The 24,715-nt window shown below is 45.6% G+C and overlaps 1 protein-coding gene across 3 annotated transcripts in view; it reads right to left on the reverse strand.

Annotated features, from left to right (window-relative positions):
* Positions 1–24,715, reverse strand: part of SLC5A10 (solute carrier family 5 (sodium/sugar cotransporter), member 10) — a 72,893-nt gene that overhangs the window by 45,858 nt on the left and 2,320 nt on the right. For 2 of the 3 annotated variants that reach the window (XM_006875521.1, XM_006875523.1), the window contains exons 2-8: positions 9,166–9,237; positions 8,757–8,861; positions 8,434–8,493; positions 7,253–7,357; positions 1,547–1,652; positions 1,356–1,436; positions 10–215 (exon numbers count right to left, since the gene is read on the reverse strand). In XM_006875521.1, the coding sequence (XP_006875583.1) occupies positions 10–215; positions 1,356–1,436; positions 1,547–1,652; positions 7,253–7,357; positions 8,434–8,493; positions 8,757–8,861; positions 9,166–9,237 (735 nt within the window). The remainder of the gene's footprint in view (positions 1–9; positions 216–1,355; positions 1,437–1,546; positions 1,653–7,252; positions 7,358–8,433; positions 8,494–8,756; positions 8,862–9,165; positions 9,238–24,715) is intronic. The other variant, XM_006875522.1, reaches the window with a different exon arrangement.

A 24,715-nucleotide genomic window follows, 5' to 3' on the forward strand; every position in this document is an offset into this window, starting at 1 on the left:
GACACTTGCCTGGTCAGTGCACCAGTACCAGGTGGCCAGGATGGTTAGACCGAAAGTCATCCCGGTCCACGGGAGGTCTGCAGTGTAGGGGTCTCTGAACATGTGCATGGCATCTTTGCGCGGCAGGTGGCAGGTCGTGTTGATGATGGTCTTGGCTGGGATGGCCCGGGCATAGGCTGCTTCCAGCTGGTCATAACCACCAATCTGGCTGAAAGCTAGAAAGGTCAGATGGGAGAAGAAACACCATGGTGGCTTTAGTCCCATGGGTTCCCACTGCCTTCATCTCCTGTAACTCCCTGATGCAGCAAACTTGAATTTTTCCCTCTTCTCCCCCTTCCCCAGTTGAATTTTAATGACTATTTTATTGTATTTAAATAATACTATTAAATGAGCATTTTGCACATGGGCATCTCAGAGGCCCTGGCTGTCCCTCAGCCTCAGGGTAAGGGGCTCTGCCAGGTCTTGGACTATCAATTCAAGGAAGCAAAAGTACCTTTTTTTTTTTTGACATTTGAGGACCTTTTTAGAGAATCTCAAATGTTAAAATCCTGACTCCAGGGGCTTCTGAAGAAGTTGAGGGTATCTGGTGACTACGTGGTCTCAACCCCTGATGACACAGAAAAGGACAATGGAGGTCACAGAGGGGCAGTGGCTTCCCTGAAGACAGAACCTGGTGCCCCCTGGAGTCTACGTGGGACCAGGGTCAGTGTTCAGACCAAGGGTCCATGGGAAGCCAAGAGCACACCTGCAGGTCAGGATGAAAGCTCGTCTGTGCATAGGCACAGATGCTCTGCAGGGTCAGAAATGGCTCAACTTCAAAGGCCTCCAGTCACCCTCTGTGCAGTCACTGTTCTCACCCCTGGTGACAGGGAGCTCACTTCCTCTTGTGGCAGCTCACGAACTTTATTCTCTTACCTGACTAGTATCACACTCTACACTCCCCTGCCTTTGTCTAGTGGGAGGTAGCATGGTTTCTTGGGACTTTGGACACAATTTTTAAACAGTTGGTGGAGACAACAAAGCAATTTTGTGAGCTCCTCATTGTATGTTTCCACGTCTGCCCTGGGCCCCACCTAACTGGTAAGCCCTGAGCCTAGAGCAGGCCTGGCTAGCCCTGTATTCCTGAGTCAGCTTGGATCTGCATCCAAGAGTTGGTGACAGAAAAGTAGTTGAGTCACCAGGGCAGGAGGAATGTCAGCAGCCTCTACCTCCAAGGGGACAAATCCCGTCCTTCCAAAAGCAGTGGAGTGCCCCAAGTGCCTCTGGCTCAGTGACCTGACTCCTTAACCCAGGATGAGCTCTGACCTTAGGTCCCATAGTGTAGGCCCTGCAGGGTATTGACCCACGCTCCTCACCTTTGACAGTAAGGATGACAGCCCCTATCACCATGATGAAGGTCTGCAGGGCATCTGTGTAGATCACGGCAGCCAGACCTCCTGCCAAGGAAAATGGCAGTGCTCCGCAGGCATGTCCCTGCAGCAACCCCGACTCACCCTTGTGTCTATTCTAAGTAGCTGTTCCCTGGCTGCACTGGTGCCTCTCATACCTGCGATGGTGTACAGAGCCGTGATGAGCAGCATGAGGGTGGTGGACAGGTAGAAGTTCCAACCCAGGCAGATGTGAACAAAGAGTGCTCCAGCATACAGATCAATCTGGGGAAGCAAACAAGCCCTTTGCAGGGTTTGGGTCTGCTGTGGGCCCGGCCGACTTGGCTGCTTTGCCACATGGGACTTCAGCATATCCAGGATGTGGTCGGGAGATTCCACCACCTGCCCACCTCACAGGGCTGTTGTGAGGGTCAGAGGAGATGCTGGCAGAACACCTGTGCTGTGTTCCAATGAACAGACATCACTGTTACTAATAAAGTTTAGAGTGGTCCCTATCCATCAGGGCACAGTGTGTGATTGGACCTGGTGCGATGAGGAGGCCAGGAGGGCTTCCTGGGTGGAGGCTGGGGAGAACTCTGGAAATAGTTCTGCTACCTCCAGAGAAATGGAGAGTGGAAATGTGGTCTTCTGAGTGCATCTGGAACACAAGTTAGGGGAGGTTCTGAGTCCCGTGTCTTAAACTTCATGTAGCCATGCCAAGAACAGGATAGGACACAGTCCTGAACATCTTAGGACCAACTCAACCTAGAGGCAGGCATAGTAGCCCTGGATGAGCCCACCTCAGCACTGGAATGGGCCTCCCAACCCACAATCGGGTCCCAGATAGGGACCAGGGTGGGCCCAGGGCCAATCCATCCCACAATAATTGGGGAAGGGGCTCCACCCTACCCCACCCTACCCCACCCAACCTAGATTTCCAAACCTGCCCTTCTTACTTGGCTCAGTGGAGGGGAAATAACTGGAAATACAGCCTCTGGGGCCAGGAGGTTCCTGGGAAGGTTGTATGTGTATGTGTGTACTATGGTGGGTAAGCTGAGCTCACTGTTGCAAGCCCATACAAGGCCAGCCTCCCCCGGGCCTGGCACAATGGAGCAAATCAGCCCTGGGAGCCTTGACTCCCGGGGCCCCCCAAAGGCCAGGACCTGTAAGGAACCCCACAGCCATATTCCCTATACTGACCTCAAGGCCCTACTTCATCAGCACTTTGAGAGGGAAAAAAAAGACAATTTGGACATGTTGGCAAGGTGCTTTCAGAAGGACACTGGGGTTCTCCACTTTGGCAATGTGAGTGTGGGCAAGACCGTGGGGGAGCATGGGGGTCTGAATGGAATATCAGAGGCTTTGAACATACAGAGCAGGAAAGACTTCTAGTCTCTGCTCATCCCTGAAGTCTAGCCAGCCCACCTCACTGCTCCGCTAGCTCCTCCACCTCTCAGGGACACGTCACCAGCTCTTCTTTCCAGGGCAGTTGGCGCCCAAGAATGACCAGGAGTTTGCCAGGCAGCTAAGCTACAGGAGCAAAACTTCTGACTTCCCTGTAGAGCCCCTACACAGAGTCCACTATGTTTCTGGCTACCACTGAGGACACTTGTAGTTAAGTGCTGTCAGTAGGTAATGACGCATATTGCCCCTGTATAGTGTTTCTGAGGAGCGGTTGGTGAATTTGAACCACGAACCTTGCGGTTCAAACCCCCCTTGTGGTCCAGAGCAATGTCCTACAGCATCACACCAGGACTCCACTGAGGACACTAGCAGTATTGAATCTCGCCACATATCCCAAGGAAGTCCCCAAAAGAGGAAATGAAAATATCACCTCATTCAAACTGACCCTTCCTACAGTCCAGGCAGGGTGCCTGGTAGAAGCTAAGAGTTCCTTGTCTGCCTGTGTCCCTCATCTGCCTTTGGTAAGGTCACTTGGCCTCTCTGAGCCTCAGTGGCCCTTCTCTGAAAAATGGGGGAAATGATATGGAGAGAACACCCTGGGCAAGGCTGCTCAGACCTGTGGTTCTCCCTGCTACCTCTCCAGAACATCACAGGCAGGAACACAGAGACCTAGCTCCCTCTTCCTGCAACTGGGAGGCCAAAGCCAAGAAAGGCCAAGGAATTTGCTCAAGGTGGTAACACCTTGGGTTCAAAGTCAATAGGAAAATAGGACACCTCAAAAGAAGGTCAAAAGTCAATAGAACTTCTCAAAGAAGGTCCAGCCTCAAGTGCACAAAGCAAGTCAAAGCTGCAGTTGGAATCTCAGCACATTGCCTCCTCAGCTCAGAAACTGCAAAACACTGAGGATGCAGAAATGCCCAGAGTCTGACCTCCAAAATTACTTAACACCAACAGTCCCTGCTTCCACCCTTTCCTTCCCCACTGCAGGCCTGCCTGCTTCCACCTCCTCGCCTGTGTCCAGGCCAAGCTTCCACCAGATGGTCTCTCCAACTGCTCACCCAGGTGGCCTGCTGCCTCCTGTTCAGCCATCCAGGTGTGTGCACTGCTGTTGCAGCACTTTACCCACAGTCTTCCGTCTTCCAGCCTCCTGTGGGATTAGTGACTCCCCCACTCCCCCGCAGGACCCTGGATGCCCCACTTCCCACCCTAACCTAGGTTGATTACTGTCCCACATGAGCGCCATGGCTCCTGCTTTTATCAGTGACCAAAGATCAACCTCCATGCTCGCATGTCAGTGGACTCCTCTCCAATGCTCATCCACCTCCAAGCCCCTGGCCTGGGCCTCTCCCTGGTCCTCCTCCAAATGGCTCCTTCAGGACAATACCAAATGCTTCTCTGAGTTTCTGCTATGCCGGGAGTAAATCCCAACCCCCACCCCCACCCCCATCCCAGCCCTGCTCTCCTCCAGCTCCTCCAGCATCCCTGGGTCCTAGACTCGCTCATCTCTGTCCTGTCTCAGGGCCTGCATGAACTCCCCCTCTGCCAGGGATGCTGCACTCTTTTGACTTCAACATCACCCCCTTCCCAGATCTCTCTCTAACCTACTTCTGTTGAGCTCCTCAAACTCACAACAACTCCATATATGTCAGAGTAGAACTGCTCCGGAGGGCTTCCAATGGCTGATCTTTGGGAAGTAGCTCATTAAAGCACCTCTGTGTGGACTCGAACCTCCAACTTTTCTGTTAGACTGTTTGTACCTCCCAGGGACTCTTCTCTCTCTAAAGTGTGTGAAAGCTCCTCTGGTTCTCTTGATTCTCTCTTCCAGCACCTTAATTGCTTTTAAAATAATACTCCTGGTGTGGTGCTGTAAGAGAAGTACTAAACTGCTAACCACAAAGTTGGTGGTTCAAACCCATAAGCCACTCCTCAGAAACTCTGTACAGGGTTGCTAAGAGTCGGAACTGACTCAACGACACTTAAAAACGACAGTAATAACTGTTTATAATGGCTTCACTTGTTGATGTATCCTGCGTATCTGGAAGATAAGCCCCTGAAGGCAAGGGTGCCCTATGCCTATATGGTAGCTGGTTGACAGTAGGCACTCAGTGAGTAAGCAAACTTACAAATGTTAGGGGTCAGCACACTAGAGCCTGCAGATGAAGCCCATCATGCTCATTCATGTTATATGTGGCTACTTTTGTACCAGTGACAGAGTAGTTGCCACAGAAATACAGAGTTGAAAATGTTTGCTAACAAATATTAACAGAAAAAGTTCACTGATGTCTGACCTACGTCATCTTGTTCATCCCAGTAGGTAGTCACTCATGTATTCACTCATTTTACTTGCTAATTCTCGTCTGTGCCTACTATGTGCAAGGCATACAGTAGCACATGGGACACATTGGTGAACAAAGGAAAATAGGGGAAGGGGCTGAGTGGACTGCCTGTGTGCTGGACTTATGATGACCATGTGAAGTAGAGGGTTAGCAGGTGATGAGAAACAGTGGACAGGATGGGTGGATGGTCCCTGGGCTGAACAACGACAACCATGTGAGCTAGAAGGAGAGCAGGTGACAGGAGACAGACAGTGGACAGATGGGTGGACAATGCCTGTGCTGGTTGGTGACAGCCATGTGAACCAGAGGGAGAGCAGGAGACAGACGTGGACATCTGAGTGGACAGTCCCTGTGCAGGTTGTTGACAACCATGTGAACTAGAAGAGAGCAAGTGACAGGAGACAATGGGTGGGGTACATGGACGGTCCCTGTGCTGGAAGCTGATGAGGACGTAACTAGAGGGACAGCTGGTGAATGAGCTGAGTGCACTGGGCCAGAGGAGATTTCGTTGAGGAGGAGACAGTTGAAGGATCCAGATGTGGTAAGGGTGTGAGGCACGTGGATACCTAGGCACAGGCACAGTAGGTGCAAAGTCCTGTGGTGAATCACAGATTGTGTACCCCTGATACTGCAAGGAAGTCAGTATGTCTAGAGCAATAATATGTGCAAGAGAGAGTAGGTCAGTGTGTGCACACGGTGTAGGGCTTAGAGATTACAGCGAGCAGAGAAGGGGCTCCATCAAAGTTTCCCTATTTCCAGAGGTTAGACAACGGGTCAAGGAGCTGAGCACATGATGGTTCAAGTGGGCTGAGCTCTGGGATATGGGTCCAGATAGGCTAGAGAGAGATGCAGACCTGGGGCTCAGCCCAGTGAGGTCAGGGCCTCTAGGGCCAGTGGATGCATGTACTTCAAACAACTTCACCCAAAGTCATCAGCGAGGATGGCTGGTCCCTCCCAACCAAGCCCAGCAATTTGCATTCCTTGCACTTCTCCATCCACTTCATGCCAGTAGCCTTCAGCATTCTGAAGCCCCAGTCTTGACTTCAATGGGCTGCTTCCCATTTTATAGCTGGACAGATTGAGTAATCATCACAAAGCTGACTGCTGATGAGAGTGGAGTTTGAAATTCAGCTTTGTGAGTTTGATGCAGTGCAGTTAGGGCTCTCGGACCTCTAGCATGGCGGAGTGAAGAACACTGTCCAGAGGGTGTTCTTGTTCAGCTACAGGTGAGGATGTGGAGGGTAAGGGGACTTTCCCTGGCCTAAGGTCACAGGGAGAATCATGCAGACTTCACAGAACCCAGGCTTCCTGCATCCAAGCCAGTGCCAAGTTGGCTTTTCCCAGGTTGAACCAAATGAGCCAAGGGCCACCCTACCAGTGAAGCAGCTCTCCCACCACTCAGAAACACCCCTTCACTAATGAAACCAGGATGGGACACCAAAGCCTTCTGGAGATAGATAGGCCAACAAGAATAGAGGGGGCAGTCACTGGGAGGCTTTGGACAAGACACTTCCTCTCCCCGGCCTCCGTTTCCCTATCTGTAAAATCAAGGTCTTGGAAGAGACAAACCCTAAGCTCCTCCTAACTCTGGCATTCTCATTTATTTCTGCTCTTAATATTCTTGTAGGATGAGGTCTAGACTCCCAAGGGAAAGCAGCCTGGAGGAGCACTCACTAGAAATCATCTTAAGAGACAGAGTCAACCAGCCTAGAGGAGGAGACGGTGAAAGGCAGGAGAGTCCACTGGTGCCACACAGCTCTCAGCGGCCCCTGGTGAGCACTTGTGCTCCACTCAATGCCACCCCAGAAACCCCAGGGCTGGCCACCTCTCCCTGAAGAGAACCCTTCCCACTACTCCTGAATCTAGAACTGGGGGGACAGCCAGGGTTATGAGGACTGCATTTTGGGCCACAGACCCACTACCCAGCCTGTAATGTTGCTAGGTCTGCTTTTCAGGGTCCCTGACCATTGTTACAGACTTGTTGGGTAGTCTTGGGCATGACATGGTACCTTCTTGGACCTCAGTTTCTCCAGTTGTTAAACAGACCAGGGATGGCTGAGGCGAGATCAGACACATCTTCAGGGCTCCAGATAAAGGACATTTCCAAACTGCTCTGACTGAGGCTAGGGGTGTGGGGCAGCTCACCGATATCTTGGTGAAGACAGACAGCAGCAGGGACAGGACAGACAGGTACATGCGTATCCGCTGGCCTCCATAGCGCTTCTGAATATACTCAGGCATGGTGACAATCTAGAGGGAGACAGAAAGGGGCTGAGTGCCCCATCCCTCCGCCCCCAAGACCACACCCATGCCCAACTGCTCAGCTCTGGCCTTGAATCCCATGCTAAGTTCTAACCAAATCCCAAAGGCAAAGAACAGGGCCACTGATAGGGCTTTGGCTAGGCACAAAGAGACAGATCTGGTGACTCCAGATGAGATATAAAGCCCAAGAAGATGGTTGTAAGGTACAGATCAGGGAACAGGCTGAGATTCAGGACTGCCAAATGGGGGCTGAAGCAGTCAAGGCCATTGCCACCTAACTGTTCAGCTTGTATGTTAGAGGTAGGAGATGTGGGATTGGAGATGCCTGGGCTGAGCTCTTGCATCAGTGGGTTAGAGGGTTGGACTCAGCCCTGAAGTGTCACCAACCTGTGTTGGGCATCCAGGCAGTCCTGCCTATCGCCCCTGCTACAGGGCAAATTATATTCCCCAAAATGTATGTGAAAGTGACCCTGGATACAGGGTCTTTGAAGATATTTTCAGTTACCATGAAGTCATAGCAGAGTAAGGTGGGTTCTAATCCAATGGGAGTCGTTGTTGTTGTTAAGTGCCGTTGAGTTGGTTCTGACTGATAGCGACCCTGTATAGGGTTTCCAAGGAGCATCTGGTGAGTTTGAACTACTGACCTTGTAGGATAAGTCTAGTGCTTATCCTACAGAGTCACACCAGAACTCCAATCAAATGGTATCCTTTTAAAAGAAGAGAAGAGACACCTACAAGGAGGATAATCATGTGATGGCAGAGGCAGAGATTGAAGTTAAGGAATCCTAAGGATTACCAGCAAGTTAGGAAAAGGCAAAGAAGGATCTTTCCCTAGAGCTTTTGGAGAGAAAAATAGCGTTGCTGACACCTTGATTTTGAATTTCTAGCCTCAAGAACTGTGGGACCATAGTTCTCTGTTGTTTTAAGCCACTCAGTTTGCTTCAATAGCAGTAAGTAAGAAATGAAAACCACTACCGCCAACATGAATAAAGACTCTTGTCTTCCTATAGCCTCATCCTGGACCCAGAGGTCAAAGGACATCCCAAGTCTTGGAGTTGACTCACCTCTGAGGAGATGTAGATTGGCACAAAGACCCATGCCAGGGCCAGCAGCACATATGTGGCCTGAGGGGAGACAGAGGCAGGGCTAACACAGTGGCCTGCAGTACCAAGCAAGCCCTGCTCTGAGCCAGGAAGCAGGGAACACAGTTGGACACAGCAGGCACTCACAATCTGAGGTCTGGCCCAAGTCCAGCAGTTCCCTCCAACTGTGCATGTCCCCAAGAACTCAGCTGCCGAGATTGCCTATACCATGGTTGACACAACAGCTAGACTGCTCAGTGGTCACAGACCCCACCTCCCAGCCTAACTTATCCCAAGAGCCTCACATTCCACTCGAAACCTGCCACAGCCAGGCCTCCAGCTGCGCCTGAGCCTGCCAGTCCAATAAAGAGTCCAGACCCCTCACTGCTGGCAAAGAGGGAGGCTCCAATCTGGAAGAGGAAAAGGAAAATAATCAGTTGCAAGCGCATTGCTGCAACTGCCAGTCCCTGCTGACCTGGCAGCACCATTGTGTCTGTCTAAGTAAGTCCGCAAAAGAGCTCTTGTCCTAGGGAGTTAGTATACTCATGGCTGGCCCCTTATTTTGTGAGTAACACAAACTGATATCCACTCCATAGCCTCCACCCCACCCTTTATATGATGTTCAGCACCCCAAGCCCAGGTCCAAGCACAGGCCTTCAGCAAACGCTGGCTGACCTGCCAGATGGAGGAGAGGCAGAAGCCAGGGAGACTCACCGGCCACCACTTCATGTCTCGGCCTGCCAAGAAGTAGCCACGTACTGTGTTTCTGCTGGCTCGACATGAGGACTGCAAGGACAAAGAAAGTGGGGTCCTCATGTATTGTTAGTAGGGATGTAAAATGGTGCATTAAGCAGTCACTCCCTGCTATCCCCATCCTAACTCCTAGGGACCACTGATCTGCTTTCTGTCTCTATGAATTTACCAATCTTGAATGTTTCATATAAATGCATCTGTGGTATTCTGTGGCTGACTTATTTCTCTGAGCATAAGGGTTTTCAAGGTTCATCCATGTTGCGACACACATTGGAACCTTGTTTCCCTTTATGAATAATATTCCATTGTGTGGATAGACAGTATTGTGTTTATCCACTCATATATTAATAAACACTTGAGTTGTTTCCACATCTTGGTCCCTATGAATAGTGCAGCAATGCACACTGGTGCACAGGAATCTGTTGAGTCTCAGTGTTCTAGTCTTTGGGGTATGAAGTCTAAGTTTGCCTTCTGTAGGCTCTTACAGTGTGGGCGGCAGGACAGTGATCCACACCAAGGCCTGCCCCAGCCTGCCATCTTGTCCTTACTAGGAGTCCTAGTGTGGCGCTATGGGTTGGAACCAACTGGACGGCACTTAACAACAACTTTACACCATATCCCCCAACCCTTAAACCAGGCTTTTCTCTCCATTTCCATTTCCTTTCTGCGTTCCTCCAGGGATGAGGAGAACTTTGAACCAATGAATCTAAGAACCCTTAGGCCCTGATTTGTCACTTTGAATATATGCTTTTATTTCTCATACATTTCAGCACTAATCCTTGAGTACTCTCTTTTGGGTCATTTGATGAAGGAGGTGTAGAATTTTGTACTCCACATGTGTGGAATAAAAAAGTCTAAAATCAGAATGCCTGAGAGCAAATCCTGGTTTCTCTACTTCCTGCCCTGCTTACCGACCCTGGTGACCTAATCAATAGGCCTCAGCTTCCTCATGGTTGTTGTTGTGAAGTGCTGTCAAGTCAATTTTGACCCATAGCGACCCTGTATAGGGTTTCCAAGAAGCAGCTGGTGAGCTTAAAACACCGACCTTGCAGTTAAAATGACTTCCCAGTCTGATGCATTAGCCCACTGAGCCACACCAGGACTCCTCCTCATGGTTGTTGTTGTTGTTGTTAAGTGCCGTCGAGTCAATTCCGACCCATAGCAACCCTGTATAGGGTTTCCAGTGAGCAGCTGGTGAGCTTGAACCGCCGACCCTGCAGTTCAAACAGCTTTGCAGTCTGGCGCATTAACCCACAGCACCACATGAGGACAGGGACCTAATAATAGTCCCTCTCTCCCAGAGTTTTGAGGAGTCCTGGTGTGACACTGTGGGAAAATGTGCTGGATGAACTGCAAGGTCAGTTTAAACCACAAGGTTGGTGGTTCAAACTCACCAGCCACTCCTTGAAAACCCTATACAGGGTTGCTATGAGTTATAACCGACTCAATGGCACTTAACAACAACAACAAATTAATACATATAAAACATTGAGAATGGTGTTCAATATGTTCAATATGTGTTCAATAATTGTCAGTGAAACTCTGCTGTCTGGACAGGAGAAATTGAAAGGACATGAGGGACACAGAAAGCGTATTTAGATACATAATTGTGTCTACTTTTCATAGTATGCATGCAATGATAGAAGGCTGAATCACAAAATATCAATTTTGTTGTTAGGTGCCATCATGTCGGTTCCAACTCATAGCAACTCTATGCCCAACAGAATAAAACACTGCCCAATCCTGAATCATCCTCACAATTGTTGTGTTTGAGTCCATTGTTGCTGCTATTGTGTCAATCTATCTCTTTGGAGGTCTTCCTCTTTTCACAGACCCTCTACTCTACCAAGCATGATGTCCTTCTCCAGGAACTGACTGATCTCTCCTGACAAAATGTCCAAGGTACGAGAGATGAAGTCTCTTCACCCATACTTCTAAGGAGCATTCTGGCTGTACTTCTTCCAAGACAAGTTTGTTTGTTCTTTGGGCAATTGATGCTACTTTCAATACTCTTCACTAACACCATAATTCAAACACATCAATTCTACAGTCTTCTTTATTCATTGTTCAACTTTTACATGCATATGAGTCCATTGAAAAGGCCATGGCTTGGGTCAGGCACACCTTAGTCCTCAGAATGACATCTTTGCTCTTGTCTTAGGCTGGGTTCTTTAGAGAAGCAAAACATATATATATATATATATATAGAGAGAGAGAGAGAGAGAGAGAGAGAGAGAGAGAGTTTATATCAATGAATGGTTCACACAGTTATAGAGGTGGACAGGTTCCAAGTCCATGGTTCAGATGAACCAAGATTGGTAGGACAGCAGCCAGGCATGTCAGGCAGGTAAGATGGCAGGTTACTGATGACTCCCAGGATATACCGGCAATAGAGCAAGACACAGGCTCAAGTCCAAAGAACGGGAGGTTGGATGATGAGGCAGTTGCAGGATCTAGACCCAGCTTTGCCTAAGTGTCCAATATATTGGCAGCAGGCCACACCCCTGAGGAAACTTCCTTTCAGTTGGTTGAGTGCTCACAGCAGATCTCATCATGGAGGTGATTAGACTTTATGGGGGATGACTGCATCTTAATTACCAAACCACCGAGAATCCTGGCCCAGACCAGTTGACAGAAAACCTGAATTCTCACAGATCTTAACACTTCAAAGAGATCTTTTGCAGCATATTTGCCTAATGCAGTACATCATTTGATTTCTTGACTGCTGTTTCTGTAAGTATTGATTATGGATCCAGGCAAAATGGAATCTTTGAAATTTTCAATCTTTACTCTGTTTATCATGATGTTATTTATAGGTCCAGTTGTGAGGATTTTTTTTTTTATTAAGGTGCAATCCATACTGAAGGCTGGAGTCTTTGGTCTTCATCAATAAGTACTTCAAGTCCTCTTTACTTCCAGCAAACAAGGTTGTGTCATCTGTATAAATCAGTTTGTTAGTGACCCTTTCTTCAATCCTGACGCCACATTCTTCATATAATCCAGCTTCTTGAATTATTTGCTCAACATTCAGACTGAATTATACAGTAAAACAATACGATCCTGGCATACCCATTTCCTGATTTTAAATCATATCTTATCCCCTTGTTCTGTTCTAACAACAGTCGATGTACAAGTTCCTCAAAAGCACAATTAAGTCTTCTGAAATTTGCATTCTTCGCAATGCTATCCATAGCTTGTTAACACCCACATGGTTGAAGGCCTGCCTTTGCATAATCAATAAAGCACAAGTCAACATCTTTTTGGTATCCTCTGCTTTCAGCCAAGACCCATCTGATATCATCAATGATATGCTTCATTCCACATCCTCTACTAAATTCAACTTAAATTTCTGGCAGCTCCCTGTCAATATACTGATGCATCCATTTATGAATTATTAAAGTTTTACTTGCATGTAATATGGATAATATTGTTCAATGATTTCTGCATTCTGTTAAATCACCTCTCTTTGGAATGGGCACAAATATGATCTCTTCCAATCAACTGACCAGGTAGCTGTCTTCCAAATTTCTTGGCATAGACAAGTGAGCACCTCCAGCGATGCATCAGTTTGTTGAAACCTTTCCATTTCTATTGCATCAATTCTGGAAGCCTTGTTTTTCACCAATGCCTTCAGAGCTGCTTGGCCTTCTTCTTTCAGTATCATTGATTCTTCATTATATGTTACCTGCTGAAATGGTTGAACATTGACCAATTCTGTATTCCTTCCATCTTCTTTTGATGCCTATGCCATTCAGTATTTTGCCCATTGTTGTTGTTGTTGTTGTTGTTAGGTGCCTTCAAGTTGGTTCTGATTCAGCATGACTCATAGTATGACTCACCTTATGCACAACAGATTGAAAAACTGGTTAGTCCCATAGCATCCTCACAATTGCTGCTACACTTGAATCCATTGTTGCTACCACTGCCAACTCATATCTTTGAAAGTCTTCCTCTTTTTCGCTAACCCTCCATTTTACTGAGCATGATGTCCTTCACCAGGGACTGGAAATAGATGAAGTCTTGCCATCTTGGCTTCTAAGGAACACTCTGGCTGTACTTCTTCCAACACAGATTTGTTTGTTCTTCTGGAAGTCCATGTTAATTTCAATATTCTTCTCAAACAGCATTATTCAAATGCATCAATTCTGAAGCCTTCCTTATTCATTATCCAAGTTATTGAAAATATCATGGCTTGGGTCAGGTGCACCTTAGTCCTCAAATTGACATCTTTGCTCTTGAACACTTTAAAAAGGTCTGTGAAGCAGATTTGCCAGATGCAATAAGTAGTTTGATTTCTTGACTGCTGCTTCCGTAAGTGTTGATAGTGAATCCAAGCAAAAAGAAGTCTTTGACGTCAATCTTTTCTCCCTTTATCATGATGTTATTTATTGATCCAGTTGTGAGGATTTTTGTGTTCTCTATATTGAGGTGGAATCCTATAATCCTGTGGTCTTTGATCTTCATCAGTAAGTATTTTAAGTCCTCTTCGCTTTCAGCAAGCAATATTGTATCATTTGCATATTGCAGGTTGTTAATGAGTTTACCTCCAACCCTGATGCCACATTGTTCTTCCTATCATCAAGCTTTTCAGATTATTTGCTCAGTATACAAATTGAATAAGTATAGTGAGAGAATACAGGCCTAGAGCACACCTTTCCTGATTTTAAATCATTCAGTGTCCCATTGTTCTGTTCAAACAAGCATCTTGATCTATGTACAGGTTCCTCATGTGCACAATTAAGTGTTCTAGAATACTGATTCTCTGCCTGACTTTATGCCCCCTCTACACACATACCACTTCCCCACACATACACAGATTCATATGAAACAAACAAACAAAAACAGGCAACCTGAGTTCTAAACCTGGACAATAGAAAACCTTTGATATGGTTCTGCCTTTCTCCCCCATACTTAGCCCCATGGCCTGCTCTAAGTTTGCCATGGTCCAACTGGTGCGGTTCTTTGGAGGTGCTCAAGGTCATGCCAGTATGACTGAGACCCACTGGGCCAGCTCCAGAGGACTCTGATGTAAGGCTACGTATTCTCTTTTCTTGGAATGCCCTTTATTCCTCCCCCATATGGAACATTTCTTCTCAATTCTAAATGCTATGGAGCACATTTTCAGTTGCCTTCCTTCATGATAGGGGTCTCACCTTGCCCAGTTTTTCAATCTTGACCACATCAGTCCCAGGAAGCCTGAGACATCAACACCACAAGGCCTGCCATAGTCTTGGTTACCATACTTAATCACGGACCTCCTGACTAAGAGGATGCAGCCCTTACTAAACAGCTAGAGGATGAAAAGGGCCCTGTTGCTCTGACCTGCCATGTATGCAGGATTAATATGAATATTAACTGAGTTGATGAGGGAGGTATAGATGTTTGTGCAGAACTGGTTCTGAGTGCTCTACCTGTAAGAACTTTTCAATCATCACATTGGTCCCATGCTACTGGTGAGGAAATGGAGATGCAGAGGTCAGGCTCTCTGGCTCCAAAGTCCAGGCTCAACCAATAGGCTGATCTTCTCACCTCTGGAGAAATAGTGTTCAGGATAAAGCAACAGAATGCTACTGAGAGAACCACAGAGAAGGGACTGGATCATACAACATACAGGTGAAGCCTTCCCTGCTGCTGAACTCTCAGGTATGGGCAGTAGTAGGGATCAATTTGTGCCCCTCCAAAATATGTGTTGTGAATCTTAACCCCTCCAGTGGTTATAATCCCATTTGGGAATGGGTTTCCTTTGCTATGAAAATGAAGTAGAATTAGTGTAGAGTGTGTCTAAAGTCTGTCTATTTTGAGATACCAAAGAACAGATAGCTTAAGAAAGCACAGTTGGGGGAGAGGGGGAAGGAATAAATGCCATGCCATATGAGATCTCCAAGGAAACCAAGAAACAGAAGCTGAAAAGACACAAGGACCTTCTCCCCAGAGTCAACTGACAGGGAAGACTTCCCCTAAAGCCTGCACCCTGAATGCAAACTTCTGGCATCCTAAAGAGTGAGAAAATAAATGTGTTTGTTAAAGCCACCCACTTTTGGTATTTCTGTTACAGCAGCACTCTATAACTCAGAGAGGCACCAATATGAACACATAGTTTGGGCTCATTTGAAATAAACTTTGTGTGGCTTATTAATAGGCATGCCCTAATTGATACAGAAATCCAAGCATCTCTCCTGCAGCAACCCTCCCAGAAAGCCCACCCAGGGCTCCTCCAGCTCCACCATTACAGGTCCCCTGAGGGCAGTGCCTGCCCAGCCTACTCAGTAGCCTCTGAGCTGCCAAGAAAAGTTCCCACCCTGCTCAGCTCTTCCCTGCATATGCTCTGCTGCTTTCTGGCCCCTCAGAGTCAGTGGGGCCTACTTAGAGAGCAAGAAGGAACCCAGTGTGACTCTGGTCTAGGTGTGCCAGTTGCCCCCATGAGAGGTGGCCAGTGAGTCCCACACAGTAATAAGGGCAGATGGTCAGCAATGAGCCTGGTCTCAGGTGACCAAAGCCATCCTCACTTAGATGTGCTCTTCCAACTAAATAGTTGCCCATCCCTCTACTGCTGGTAGAGTCCTGGTGTGGGTCAGTAGGATAAGCACTGGACTACTAACTTCAAGCTAACTGCAAGGTCAGCAGTTCAGGCCCACCAGGAGCTGCTGGTGGGCCTGAACTACTGACTTGTGGTTAGCAGTCCAGTGCGTATCCTATCAAAACAACAAAGAGATAGCATCTTAGTCCAGCCAAAGTTAAAAACAACAACAACAACAAAAGAAAAACAGAAAACAGTAAATGCTGGTGAGGGTGTGGAGAGACTTGGACCTTCCTACCCAGCTGGTGGGACTATAAAATGGTGTAACCATGGTGGAAAATGGTATGGTACTTCCTAAAAAAATTTGAAATAGGAATATCTTATGACCCAGCAATTCCTCTACTTGGTATGTATCTGCAAGAAATGGAGTCATAGAACGAATAGATATCTGCACACTCATGTTCACTGCAGCACTGTTCACAATAGCAAACACATGGAGACAGTCTAAATGCCCATCAACAGAAGAATGGGTAAACAAACTTTGGTACATACACATTATGGGATACTATGCAACGTTGAAAAATAATGATGACTCTGTGAAACATGTCATAACATGGATGAACTCAGAGGACATTATGTTGAGTGAAATTAGCCAGTCACAAAAGGACAAATATTGTATGAGACCACTGTTGTAAAAAAAAGTTAAGAAAAGGTTTAACTAAAAGATTTGCTACAAGAAACATTCTATGATAGTTACATTCTATAGGAGGGAAAGGAAAATTATACACATGCTAACTTGGATGATGGGGAAGGCAAAATACAACAAGAGGGAGTTTGGCATAGGAAAGATGAAGGTAGTGGAAGACACATGGAGGAGTACAAAAGTTAAAGGAATACAGGTAAATACTGCTAACGGATGGTACATGGAAGGGATTGCATTAATTGTAATGACATGAAGCACATGATTTGTTGAATGTGGGACCTATGATCTGTTCTGTAAACCATCATTTAATTCACAATAAAAAATGTTTGAAAACTGAAAAAAAAAAAAATCTAACCTTAACCCTAACCCTAAATCTAACCCTAGTCAGAACCTGAACCCTAACCCAGTTCCTAGATGTAACCCTAACCCTATTCATTACTATAACCATAGTCCTGGTCCTAGGTCTAACCCTAGCCTTAGTCTAAGTCCTAACCTTACCTCTAGTCCTAACCATAATCCAAACCCTAACTTTACCTCTAACCCTAAACTTTAAACCCTAAGCACTAAACCTAGATCTATATGTAGTTTCTGTCTTAACACAATTCCTACATCTTGGGTTAGACTTAACACTAGACCTAATCATAATATTAACCCTAACGCTACCCCTAACCCTATACTGAACTCTAACCCTAACCCTTATACTAACCATAACCATAAATTTAGTCAAAGCACTAAGCCTAACTCTGCAGTCCCAATGTGGCTATGTATGATACGAACTGGACTGCTAACCAAAAGGTTGGCAGTTCAAACTCACCAGTTGCTCCTTAGAAAACCTATAAAGAGTCACTGTCAAGTCAAGCTGACTTGACAGCACTTAACAACAACAACAACAAGCTAACTCTATCCCTGTTATTGCTGTTGTTGTGTGCCATCAAGTCAATTCAGAGTAATAGCAAACGTGTATAGGGTTTCCGAGAGCAGCTGGTGGGTTGTAAACTGCTGACCTTGTGGTTAGCAATAGTACTTTTTCTACAGCATCACATAGGGCATAACTCTAGCTCTAGTCCTAGTCCTTACCTAGTCTTAATCTTAGCCCTAGCCTAACTGTAACTCTAGCCTTTAACCTAACTCTAACCCTTAGCCATAACACTAACCCTAACACTAAACCAACCCTAACACTAACCCTTATCCTAACCCTTATTAAATTTTTGAAAATCCTTATTAAATCCTTAGCCCTAACCCTATTGCTAATGCTACTATAACCCTTATGACAAACCTACATTTAGAGGGCTAAAATAAACCCACCCTAGCCATAAATCTAACTCTAGACCTAACTGAACCTAACCCTAGCCCTAGACCACCCTAAATTTGCCCTAGTCCTAATCCTAGCCCTAGCCTAACCCTAAACTTAGCCTTAGATCTAGCCCTAACCCTAAAAATAACTCTAACCCAAAACCTAAATTAAACTGTAACTATAAATAATCATAAAACCTAGCTATATCCCTGGTTTCAGTCATAGCCCTAGCCCAAACTCTAATCCTAACTCACACTCTAACCCTAGCCCTTCCCCTAAATCAACCCTAACCATAACTCTAAACAGTAAACTTTAATCTTAGATTTAGAAGCATTTCTTGTCCTAAATTTATCCTTACTACTACTACTAAACTTAGCCCTAGACCTAAACCTAACATTAGACCTGTGATGCCTTGAGTGTGCTTGATATGGTTTTTCAGTCCAGAGCTTTCTTAATTCCCACCAAATGATTACATGGTGGGACCATGTAAATAGGGTGCACAGGACTCTAACACTGGGATTGGTTAGTTTTGCTATCCCACTAGGTTTAAAAAGGTGCCATCTCAGAAGAAGGAACAGAAGATCCTAGGATCATCAAGAGAAAAAATCATGAGTGGAGCATGAGATCCCTACCTAGAAAAGTGGCAACAGCAGAGGCAGTGGCATAGAGAGACAGAGAAGCTGAGGGCTTCTAGAACCATGGACCAAGTAAAGTTGAGTGCCCATGGGCAGGAAGCTGACTTGCAGAATGTGCCCTTTGGGCATTTACAGACTGGCTAAAAGAGCTTTGTAACATTTGCCTGAGCAGGGCAGAGGCCAAGAGACCATATGGCTGAGAGGCCAAAAACAAGATCAAGGTGTGTCAGCAGTGTGGCAGAGAAGAGGGATTCCTGATTGGTAAACTACAGCATCCTGAGTTGTTTCTGATGCTGAACTTCCCTGATAAACCCCATAATCGTAAGTAGTGTCTATGAGTTCTGTGTGGCCAATGCAATGGATTATCAAACCCAGATGTGAAGCAAGAGTGCTGGGGTGGGAATGATAATGTCAGAATAAAAAAGGTTGTAAGGTGAAGGCATGTCTTAACTCTGCTTCATAGATATCTGCCTTGTGTTGGTTTTGAATTTTATTCTCCTTCCACCTTGACTTCCTTGAAGTCAGAGGAAGTAAGACATGGTCCTACATAGTTTTTACCTAATCATAAAACCTACCACTAGTCCTGGTGTGGTGTTGTAGGATAAACATATGATTTCAAGATCAGTTTGAACTGCAAGGTCGGTAATAGTTCAAACTCACCAACTGCTCTTTGGAAACCCTATACAGGGTCCCTATGAATCAGAACTGACTCTAAGGCACTTAACAACAACAACAACAGCATCACTAGACCTAACCCTATGCTGAACGCTAACCCTAAGCATAGCATACATTTAACCCTAGATCTAGACCTAACTCTAGCTCTAGTCCTAGCTATAATCCTATTCCAAAACCTAGCCCTAAATCTAATCTTAACTCAAACCCTTAACCTAATCAAATCATAAAATTAATCCTAACCCTAAAATTAACATTAGCCAGAAAAATAAGCCTATATCTATCCCAAACCCTAACCTAAACTACAGCTCTAACCCTACCCCTAGCCTTAAATTTAGTCCTAACCATAACCCTAACCCAAACCCTAGACCTAGCCATAATCCTAATTCCAACATTAGTCCTAACCATAGCCATAGCACTAACCTTAATTGTAACTCTAACCTTAGCCCTAACTCTAACCTAACCCAAAACTTTAAACCTCAAGCCCTAATCCTTGAATTAGATGTCGTACTTCCACTGTTAAACTTAACCCTAGACTTAACCCTAACACTAAGCCTAACCCTAGCTGTAACCCTAAATCTAACTTTAGGCATAGCCCTTCACCTAGCCCTAACATTTATTCTTTTTTTTTCTTTTCTTTTCTTTTATTGTGTGATAGTTTACATGGGGGAACATTAGCTTTACACTCATTCTAGCATACATTGTTTCATTGTCATAGTTACCATCCCATCCATGCATCATGACCCAACCAAAGGTTATACCCTGCAGGGCCCTCTCTCCCCCCATGGTCCTCAGCACACAGCTCCCTTCCCTCCCTAGATCTCAAGTACTCAGCCACTCCATCTCTTCATGTCATCCTCTCTGTCTCCATCTCAGGCCTCGCTGCTTCTCTGGGTGGGGTCCCGATCTCTGTTCTTCTCCAGTGATGGTCCCAGGGGCCTTCGCTCCTAGACTGAAAGGTTAATCACTCCCCTCCTTGCTATAAAATATCCACCTTTACCTTTCCAGTCCTCACAATCCATCCTGATAACAATTATTCACCTCTGCGTCACAAGAGATCCATCCGCATTTCTTTTCATCAGCCATTCCTAGACAGGTTGGATATTACTCACTTGAGACTCCACTCTCCTACCCGCCCTGTCGATCCAGGTTCCCTCTTGAAAGTTTGTAAGCCAGTCATGTCTTACCTTTGTATCCCTCCCCCCATTTTGGGTAGCCAATGTTCAAGTTGCCCATCCCTATACTGGACATATTGTAACCCCTTTTTAGGTATTCCAGACAGTTCCAGGCAGAAGACAGACTTACAAGCTTTCTATGGTGGTATTTCTGGTTATTCCTTCCTCTACTCTCCCGTGACTGTTTTATAATAGAATGCATGGAAAACCAAGGTTCAAGAGTCAGCCAAGCATCTCAACATTATTTCCCCCCTTTCCCCATTCCAACCATGTCCCAGTCTCTGTATCCCAGAGTCCTGTTGTTCCAAGGCTGTGCCTACATCATTTATTACCTCTGTCCCATTTAGCTCATTCCTACATGTCTGTTCTCCTATCTGCTTTGTTCCCCATCAGCTGAAGAATGGATAAACAAACTGTGGTACATACACACAATGGAGTACTATGCTACATTGAAAAATAACAAGGAAGCTGCATGCCACTTCCTAACATGGATGAACCTTAAGAACAATATGTTGAGTGAAATTAGTCAATCGCAAAAGGAAAAATACTGCATAGGGCCACTACTGTAAAAGACTAAGAAAAAGAACCCATACTATTCCACTAAAGTGGATGATTAACTGGATGCTAGGCGTAGGGGTGGGGTTAAGGATGGGAGGGGAAGGTGGAGCACAGGGCAGGGAATAGACACGGGATAGCTTGGGTGTTGGGGAGGAGGGCAATATACAAATAGGGAGAGGGAAATGGACTAACATTTATTCTTGTTGTTGTTGTTATGTGCCGTGGAGTCAGTTCTGGCTCATAGCCACCCGGTACAGGGTTTCCGAGGCTGTAAAATCTTTACAGGAGCAGAAAGCCTCATCTTTCTCCCGGAGAACAGCTGATAGTTTCTAACTGAATCCTAACCGAATCCTTAATCCTAACCTTAGCCCATAGCCTTGTTGTTGTTAGGTGCCATGAAGTTGGTTCCAACTCATAATGACCCTATGCACAAGAGAATGAAACACTACCTGGTCCTGCATCATCCTCACAATTGTTATTATACTTGGGCCCATTGTTGCTGTCACTGTATCAATCCATCTTGTTGAGGGGTCTTCCTCTTTTTTTGATGACCCTCCACTTTTCCACACATGATGTCCTTCTCCAGACACTGGTTCCAGTGCTGCATAAATTTGTTGAAACATTTCCATTTATATCCCTTTGTTGTTGTTGTTAAGTGCCATCGAGTCAGTTCCAACCCATAGCGACCCTGGATAGGATTTCTGAGGAGCGACTGGTGAACTTGAACCAACTTTGTGGTCTGGCACCTTGCAGTTCAAACGACTTTGCAGTCTGGCACATTAACCCACAGCACCACACCAGGACTCCTTGTATCCCTTAGCCATTGCTGAATCCTAACCCTGACCCAAATCTAATCCTAATCTTAACCCAATCCCTAGACATCACCCGAACCACAAATGTAACCCTAGCCCTAACCCTAAATCTATCCTATGGCTAACTCTACTCATAACACTAGTCCTAGTCCGAGCCCTTGCCCTAGCCATAATAAAACTAACCTTGTGTGGTGCTATAGATAAGCACTGGACTGTAACCTCAAGGTTGGTGGTTCAAACTAACCAGTTACTCCTGAAAAACCCTGTACAGGGTTACTATGAGTCAGAACTAATCCGACAGTACTCAGTACCTAAATCTAACCCTACTCCTCACCCTAACCCTACTGTAGCCCAAGTCCTAGCCTTAGCCCTAGCCCTAACATTATATATACTCCCAATCCTAACCCTAGCTTTAAGCCTAAATCTAAATCTAGCTATAACCCTAATCTAACCTAGCCTAAAGGAGCTCTGGTAGCGTAGTAGTTATGAGTCGGGCTGCCAACTACAAGGTCAGCAGCTTGAAACTACCAGCAGTTCCACGGGAGAAAGAGGAGGCGTTCTGCTCCCGTAAAGATTACAGCCTCAGAAACCTTGTGCAGGGTCACTATGAATCGGAACCAACTCCACGGTACTTAACAACAACAAACCTAGCCTAAATTTAATCTTGAATTTAAGCCCTAAATCATTACAAACCCTACACTTAATCCCCACTAACCTTAGCCACACTGCAAAGGCGCTTGAATTGCAAGTTCGGCAGTTCAAGCTCACCAGCTGCTCCTCGGAAACCCTATACAGAGTCACTATTGGTTGGAATCTACTTGACGACACTTCACAACAACAACCCTAGCACTAACCCTAATCCTAACTCTTGCGCTAGCCGTAGCCTAATCTTAAATCTAAATTCTAAACCCTAACCCTACTCCTAAAATTTCATGCAGTTCCTTCCCTAAACTTATTCCCACTTATACTGCTAAATTTAACCCCTGACCAAAGTCTAATCCTAACTCACTTACAAACCTAACAGTCACTCTAACTCTAAACATAGTCCTACAACTAACCCTACCATCAACATTAACCCTAATCTGAATCTAACCCTAACTTAACTCCACACCTGACCCTAGTCCTAATGCTGTCCAGTACTAGTACTCACCCAAACTTAATCCTAGTACTAGCCTGAGTTTAGCCCTAACCCTAACTACCACCTTAGTCCTAACTTTAACACTAGCTCTAGCACCACCTCTAACCCTAGTCTTAATGCTAACCCTAACCATAATCTAACCCTAAATCTAATCATAGCCCTAAAATCAACCCTAACTCTATCTCTAACCCTGACCATTACTTACCAAAAATCTAACCTTAGCATTAACTCCAACCCTAGACTTACCTCTAGCTGTAACCCTAATACTAGACATAGCCTTTACCATAACACTAACCCTAATTCTAGCAATATTCCTAGCCCTGATCATAACCCTAATCCTAATCAATAACCCTAGCACTACTTATAACATTAACTCTACCCCTAGTTCTAACCCTAGCATTAACCCTAACCATATTCCTAACCTTAAATCTAAAACTGAATCTAACATTAACCAAAGCCCTAACCCTAAATTCAACCTTAACCCTAACCTTAACTCTAGCCCTAGCCCTACCTCTGGTCCTAGCCATAACTCTGAACCCTAAAATAACTCTAACCCTAGTCCTAACCTTAACCATAAATCTAACGCAACCCTAAATCTAACCCTAACATTATCCCCAAGCCTAGCCTTCACCCTAGCCCTAATCCAAATCATAACCATAACTCTAGTCATTGTCTTAACACTAACACTAACCCTAGACCTAGCCTCAGCCCCAGCCCTAGCCCACTCCTTATCCCTAACCCAAACCCTAAAACTAACCCTTACCATAACTCTAACCCTAGCACTAACCCTAAATCTCATTCTGAGGCTAAACCTAACTTTAATCCAAACCCTAAACCTAGCCCTAGTCCTAGCTTAAACCTAACCCTATTCATACTCAGAGAGTAAGGTGGCTCCATACAATAAGCACTGAACTAAAAACTATAAGGTCCATGGTTCGAGCCCACCAGCCACTCTGAAGGAGAAATATAAGGTTTTTTGCTCCTGCAAAGAGTTTTAAAGCCTCATAAACCCTATACAGGGTCACTATGAGTCAGAAGCAACTCGAAGGCACTTAACAATAACAACAATCCATACTCAAAACCCTAAACATAATCTAACTCTAACCCTATCCCAAATCCTAGTCCTAGCTGTTACCCTAAAATTGATAATAGCCCTAGCCCTAGTTTTAACCATACCCTAATCCTACACCTAGCTTTAGCCCCGGTCCTAGCTCTAGCTGGAGCATTCACCCTAACTAACCCATAACCTAACCCTATTAGGTCACTATGAGTTGGAATCGACTCCATGACAATTGGTTTTCTTAAACTATAAATCTAACCTTGGCATTGACAATAAACGTAAATCTAACCCTAACCCCAGACCCAGCCATAATCCCAACACTACACATAACCCTAAATCTAACCTTAGCCCTAGTCCTAACCCAAAACCTGCCCCTGCTGTAACCGTAACCTTAAAATAAACTGAAATTTAATCCTTACCCTAACTCTTACTCTAGTTCTATCCACAAACCCAGCCCTATCCCTCACCCTAGCACTAATCCTAATCCTACTTTAGTCCTAGCCCTAAACCAAACCAAATTCCAAGATCTAGTCCTAGCCCTAACCCTAACACAAACCCTAAATCTAACATTAATTGTTGTTGTTGTTAAGTACCATTGAGTCAGTTCCTACTTATAAAGATCCGCTATAGCGATTCTGAGGAGCAGTTGGTGGGTTTAAACTGCCAACCTTGTTCAAAGTCCTGTGCTAATCCTACAAGTGCCACACCTTGAGTCTAACACTAGTTTATGATCTACCCTAACTGTACACTTATTCCTAGCAGTAAGCTTAACCATAAATCTGAGCCTACTTCAAACTGTAACCTAGTCATAGCTTTAACTCTAACCCTAGACCTAGCACTAGTCATAAACCTAATCCTATTGTTGCTACTAAGGAGCTCTGGTAGCGTAGTGGTTATGAATTGGGCTGCAAACCTCAAGGCCAGCAGTTCAAAACTACCAGCTGTTC

Source organism: Chrysochloris asiatica, unplaced genomic scaffold, assembly GCF_000296735.1.
Source record: "Chrysochloris asiatica unplaced genomic scaffold, ChrAsi1.0 scaffold00331, whole genome shotgun sequence".
In the NCBI taxonomy this organism is placed as follows: domain Eukaryota; kingdom Metazoa; phylum Chordata; class Mammalia; order Afrosoricida; family Chrysochloridae; genus Chrysochloris; species Chrysochloris asiatica.